This window comes from Stenella coeruleoalba (genome assembly GCF_951394435.1).
Source record: "Stenella coeruleoalba genome assembly, chromosome: 7".
Taxonomy (NCBI): Eukaryota; Metazoa; Chordata; class Mammalia; order Artiodactyla; family Delphinidae; genus Stenella; species Stenella coeruleoalba.
In genome coordinates, this window is record NC_137153.1 from 85,960,880 (window position 1) to 85,966,879 (window position 6,000).

Here is a 6,000-nt window from a genome sequence, read left to right on the forward strand (position 1 = left end):
GAATATTTTCCACTGGGAATTAATCTTCCAGATCCTAATACCCGACATCTGGCTGACCTCTTCACTTATGTTTAAAATCATTTGGGTTTTCGAAGGATTTTTTTTCCTATTACGCATTCATTTATTCCACCAGGCAACATGTGTTCTGGGCACTATACACTATGAAGGATGCAGAGAGAATCAGATATAGTTCCTAGCATCAAGATACTTATAACCTGGTAAAGTGATAAATAAGGCAGGTACGTGTGGGCTGTGATTTAGGGCACTTCGGAGAGGTATGCCATAGGTATAAAGTGCTCTAAGCGTTCCCAGGGGTAAAGCAACACTTCTGACTACTCTCTTCCTGAAATGCTTCTGTCACATATCTTTGTCCAGATAGAGTCATCCTTCAAGAATCACGTCCAGAAACGTGGCCATCCCTTACCACTCCTGCCAGATATTCAAATAATACTCTTCACCTGAGAGACTATGACTCTGGCTCTGTGTGGTATTCCTGATATTGCTGTTTATTGAATGGCTCACCATCCTCTTCCAGCATCTTCGCTGAGCCTCTGCTCAAATGTCATTTCTCTGAGTAACACTGTTGGAGAGCTGCCTCTCTGTAAGGGAATGAGGCAGTAGCAGTTAGCAGTTATTCTTGTCTTTCAGCAATACTTTCATGCAGGAGGCAATGGGCTGAAGAAAACCTTCCTGGAGAAGAGCCCAGATCTGCAGTCCCTACGCTATGCCCTGTCTCTGTACACACAGACCACAGACACGCTCATCAAGACCTTTGTGCGCTCACAGATTGCCCAGGGTAAGGCCTAAGGGCTTTGGGTCCCCACCTCCCCTCCCTGATACATCTCTGTCCCTAGGGAGTCAGTATCCTGTAGCACTCAGGGAGGATCCAAGTACTTCTCCAGAAAGCCCTTCAAACTCAGACACCAGGATTTCTTGCTGGATCCCAGTACTCACCCCCAGCCCACACTCAAACCAGATAGGAGAGTCACAGAGACCTGGGAAATGTGCCTGAGCTTTCTTTTCCCAGACATCATCTGGCCAGTGCATGTGTGTTGAGCTCAAGGAGTATACCTGTTTGGTAGGAAAAATCTGTGAGGAAGCCTTGAGAATGAGTGGTTGAGACACTCATGAAGATTCATAGCTTTGGGAGCCTAAGTTGGAAGCTGTTCAGGGGAGAGAAAGCAAAAGACTTTCCAGATTCTCCAGTGTGGGTGAGGAGACGACTAAGAGAGGCAAACCATGGGAGCAGTTGAAGGGAGGGTGCGGATCATGGGGCTCTGCAGAGCTGAGACTCCGGCCTCATGGGTGATGCTAGTGCACAGGGAACCCAGGCAGCTGATTTTCTCCCAGTGACTTCCAGTTCTTAGAACCCCTCCTTGCCTCCAGGCAGGCCCATTCATAACAAAACACATCTGCCTAGACATGGCTCAGACTGAAATTCTGACCCTCACCCTGGGAAGGTCCTCCTGGAAAGGACCTTCAAGGCGCAGTTCTTGTTGCTCCTTCCAGGGAAGCCTGGAGGAGTGAACCTGGTGGAGGCGGGAGTGGGAAGGCTTAGGCCTTACTGAGCTGTGGATCTGGAGCACAGAGCTGACGCAGAGGGGAAGAGGGATCTAAGCAGTTAGAATAGAGTTGATGAAAGGTGAAAAATACAAGGGACCTGCGGTACTGCTCCGTTTTCCACGTATGTTCGTATTTCAAGTCCAGAGTGAGAAGGCAGAGCAAAAGAAGTTATGAGCCTTGCTCAAGGAGACAGGGATCTTTCACAGAGCTGAGTACATGTAAAGGCCTGTAACATCAGGGAGGATAGGAGTTAATCCAAAAGGCCTTTTGGAAACATTGAGCTTTAAGCTAGATATAAAGATGAGGAGATGCTCGAATGGGCACACATGAAGTAACAGCAGGCAGGGGTGGTGACTGCAGGGAGGATGCAACTGTGAGTGTACGTTTTCTACCCACTGCTTTATCATTTAAGGGCCTAGGAAATTAGAGCCTACAACTTTCTCTTTTGTGCCCTGTGGGTCTCAGAAACCTTCTCTCTGTATGTTCTACTGCTTCTGTCCATGATTTGGTTGATCTTCAAACTGTTAAGTATAATTTGGAGCATTCGAGCATTGACCCCAGTTCTTTGACCTCTCTCTCCACCCTACCCCATCTCCGTGCTCCCTCAGAATATGTGTAGAGCTGCTCTGAATGGCTGTTAACTCCTTAGACCTCTAACTGATTCTTCTTTCTCTGTCCTACTGCTGCTACCTCTTGACTTGCCTGTCCTCACTCAGTGCATGATGGGAAAGGTATTAGGTTTACTGCTAATGAGGACATTCAGCCGGAAAAGGGTACGTTATATACCATGCAAATGTGAATCTAATATGGGCTAACACTGTCACCTGTGAACTAGAATGAGCTGCTTATGTTGGGGCTGGGGGAACCAGGTATCAGAGTTCAGAGGCTCTATCCCAAGTTTCAGAGATGGGCAGTGTATTCATACAGTCTGAGACAGGGTTAACAATAGCTGTCCTCAGAATTCCCCCACCCCTCCGTCTAAGGACAAAGAAGTTTTATTGGGGTGTAGGGTACTGGTGTTTTCCCAAAATAGAGTGAGGCTTCTGCAGAGGGGAGGCTGAAAATTGGCCAGAGGGACTGGGGAGCTGTTTGCAGAGAGGTCCAGGTTTGAGTAGGAAAAAGTCATTCTGTGCAGGGCAGCCTCCCAAGAAGGGGCCTCCACAGGTGGGAAGGTGCTGCTTTTGGCTAGATGGGACCCGCATTGTTCTGCTGAGACACCATGGGGTGGACATAATTCTCAGACAAAAATACAGGGTGGCAGCACTGTCCTTTCCCAGCAACTTTCAATGAAAAATTCTGCAGGCTGGGAGAGGTTTGGGGAATCTGAGAGATTCCAGGTGCAGTTCTGGAAGAGGTTTCACCTAAGATGTTGTCACCCTGATTTGTATTTTAATACATAGTCTTAGTCTTTATCCCCGTTCTTTTCCTTCTCCCATTACTTACTTCCCCATAGCTTCTGTGGGTGATTACTTCTTGCTTTAGGATGTAGGATAGTAGCCTCCCAACTCCACGGTTTTACCTGGAATAATTAGGTCTAAAGTCTTAAAGTTCTCCAGTGGGGGAATCATCTGTCCATCTGTCCCTCAGGGTCCGGTGTGGATGATCCTGTGGGAGAAGTCTCTATTCAGGTGGACTTGTTTACACATCCTGGAACTGGGGAGCACAAGGTCACAGTGAAAGGTGAGTGGCATGGGCTTACAGACCCCAGACCTTTTCTTGCCCAGTGGCCTCATCAGTCAAAGGCAGGGACTGCTTATCCCAGCCTTTCAGCTTAGCCCTCCTCCAAGGGGAATGCCACCCGGGGCTCAAGAACTGGGAATGCTTGATGGGATCTCTCACAGGTTTCCCATGTTTGTGCAGTGGTGGCTGCCAATGACCTCAAGTGGCAGACAGCCGGTATGTTCCGGCCCTTTGTGGAAGTAACCATGGTTGGCCCTCACCAAAGTGATAAGAAGAGGAAGTTCACAACCAAGTCAAAAAGCAACAACTGGGCCCCCAAGTACAATGAGACATTTCACTTGTAAGTTATGGGATGGGGGCCTGAAGGACTCTGGGATGGGGTTGATCTGGGGGGTAAGAATTGAGAGGGGAAAGAAGGGATGGGCTGGATGGCAGCTGGGGTGAATTCATTTGAGGACGCCCTCAGCTCTGGTCTCCCACCTTCCATCTACCCTGTGCTCACAGCCTCCTGGGAAATGAAGAGGGGCCAGAAGCCTATGAGTTGCAAATATGTGTGAAGGATTACTGCTTTGCCCGGGAGGATCGTGTTCTGGGGCTGGCTGTGATGCCTCTGAGGGACGTGGCAGCCAAGGGCAGCTGTGCCTGTTGGTGCCCCTTGGGCCGGAAGATCCACATGGATGAGACAGGCATGACCATTCTCCGGATTCTGTCTCAGAGGAGCAATGACGAAGTGGCCCGAGAGTTTGTGAAGCTCAAATCGGAGTCTCGTTCCGTGGAGGAGGGGAGCTGAGCACCTAGGCTCCTGTGCCAACCAGATGGCACCAGTTCCACAAGTCAGGGCTAGTGGGAGTTACTGTGTTTCTTAGGGTCCTCGTAGTCAAGAGGTTGACTCATTCCGTTAAGGACGTTGAAGGAAAAGTTTGGGGTGATGCGAGTATGGCTTTGCACAGAAAGGGTCATGAGTCCCTGACCAGCAGGTTTGTGATGCTGGGAGCTGGGCTGTGGGGGTTACCAGGCAGGGAGATTTTCCACAGAGGGGTAGACGTTTCTGAGAGTGTCAGCCATTCTTGGCAGAGGTTCTTCCACTCCCACAACCCTTCTCTACCCCTCTCCATACCACACCTTATCCAGTTAAATCCGTACATACCAATCACTAGAAGAACAAGTTTAGAGGGCCTGGAACTTGTGCCTAATTAGGTAAGTAATCATTTGAGTCTACAGGTATTGCTGAGCCCTGTGGTCTGGATTGGAGTATGGCCAGAGCAGGAGCACACAGAATAGAATTCAGCCTGTCCCTTGAGCAGAATCTACTGGTGTAGAGTAGCTCAAGTGAGTACAAGGCATTGAAACTGAACCAGAAACCTTTCAGAAATGAGCTCTGCTAATCCCTTGCCCAGATTATCTGTCATGAGTAGAACCAGGTTCCCATGGTGCTTCAGAGCCCTGAGCAGAATTTCTTTGGAACCCAAGCACCAGGGGCCACCTGCCCATGAGTCCCCCTACCTCACTCCTTTAGGAAGAGGAGTGATGCTTCAGGACATGAGAAGCTCTTCTTAAGTGTATGCACCTGAGAGCTAGTTGAAGGATCCAGGAGAGAGGACTGTATTTTCTTCGTGAAAAAGCCCTGAACAAAGCCAAAAGTTGTGGAAATCAATCTAGAAAGAGTCCTCTTCACCTATGGCCACTGCCTTCTGACGGTCCTCCCCCTTGCAGAAAGAATCCAGCCTTTGTCCTCACTCCCCTTCATCTAGGTCAGCTGCAGTTCCCCTCATAGACCTTCAACCCTACAGAAGGAACTTGGACTGTGATCCCTCTGTACCAGCTGGATGAAGGGGGGAGCTCAACACTCCCTGGGAGGTCAGAGACAAACTTTTTCCAGAGGGTCATGTGGACTTCCCAGGCCCCTTGCTCAGAGAAGGGCCTTCGATAACCTCAGCAGCAGCCTCTTGGACTTCCTGAGGACTCTGCATTGTCCATTGGCTATTACATGAAATAAGAAACTAGGAATCTTTGCTGTTTTAAATTATTGTATGTGCCATTGTTACAAGAGATTATTGGCTAGTCTGTAATAAATTATCTTATAGCAGCCTTTGGGGTCTGATAATTCTGTTAAAGTGTGGAAAGCTGTAGAAATGACTTCCTTATATAATGATAGGTTTTAGACAAGTAGTCCCTTCCTGCTCTCCACCCGCCACCGCCCACCCCCAAGTGGTGGAGCCTCAAACCGCTGGGGGAGAGGGGGCAGATTGCTGAGAAAGGGGACGTGGTTGGAGGCGGGCTTGGGGAGGAGGGGCGTGGCCGGAGGCGGGGCTCTACTCTGCCCGGATCGTGTGGCTCCGGGGCACCTGTGCGCAAAGGTGCGTTAAGATGGCGGTCGCTGGAGTCGGTGGCTGCGGAGCGATGGTGAGCAAGAGGCGCCCGAAGGTGGCGCCCGAGGAGAGGGTATCGCCTTTTCCCTCCCAACACTGAAGAGAGACTGTACCCCCATACTATCTCGCATTCCTAGCACTCTGTGTACTTCCCAACAGCTGTCCGTCTTCATACTTTCTTGTAAACTGTTCTCCCAGTACTCCCCATCCCCATACTCGAGTATACGGGTTTCCTAGATGCTCCAGAGAGGACTTACCTGCCCAGATACCTAGCAAAGGGGATCTTTATGCCCCAAATACCTCCCAGAGGGCATCCATTTATCTGGTTACTTCATAAAGCAGATACCCCCAAAACCTCCAGCTAAGGTACATTCCTATTAACTCAGGG

The 6,000-nt window shown here is 49.6% G+C and overlaps 1 protein-coding gene across 2 annotated transcripts in view; it reads left to right on the forward strand.

The window, feature by feature from the left end:
- UNC13B (unc-13 homolog B) overlaps nucleotides 1–5,299 on the forward strand; it is a 224,825-nt gene extending 219,526 nt beyond the window's left edge. For both annotated transcript variants that reach the window (XM_079927681.1, XM_079927680.1), the window contains 4 exons: nucleotides 649–796; nucleotides 3,151–3,243; nucleotides 3,424–3,583; nucleotides 3,748–5,299. In XM_079927681.1, coding sequence (XP_079783807.1) covers nucleotides 649–796; nucleotides 3,151–3,243; nucleotides 3,424–3,583; nucleotides 3,748–4,033 — 687 coding nt within the window. In that variant the 3' untranslated portion in view covers nucleotides 4,034–5,299. The remainder of the gene's footprint in view (nucleotides 1–648; nucleotides 797–3,150; nucleotides 3,244–3,423; nucleotides 3,584–3,747) is intronic.
- The last annotated feature ends 701 nt before the right edge of the window (nucleotides 5,300–6,000 follow it).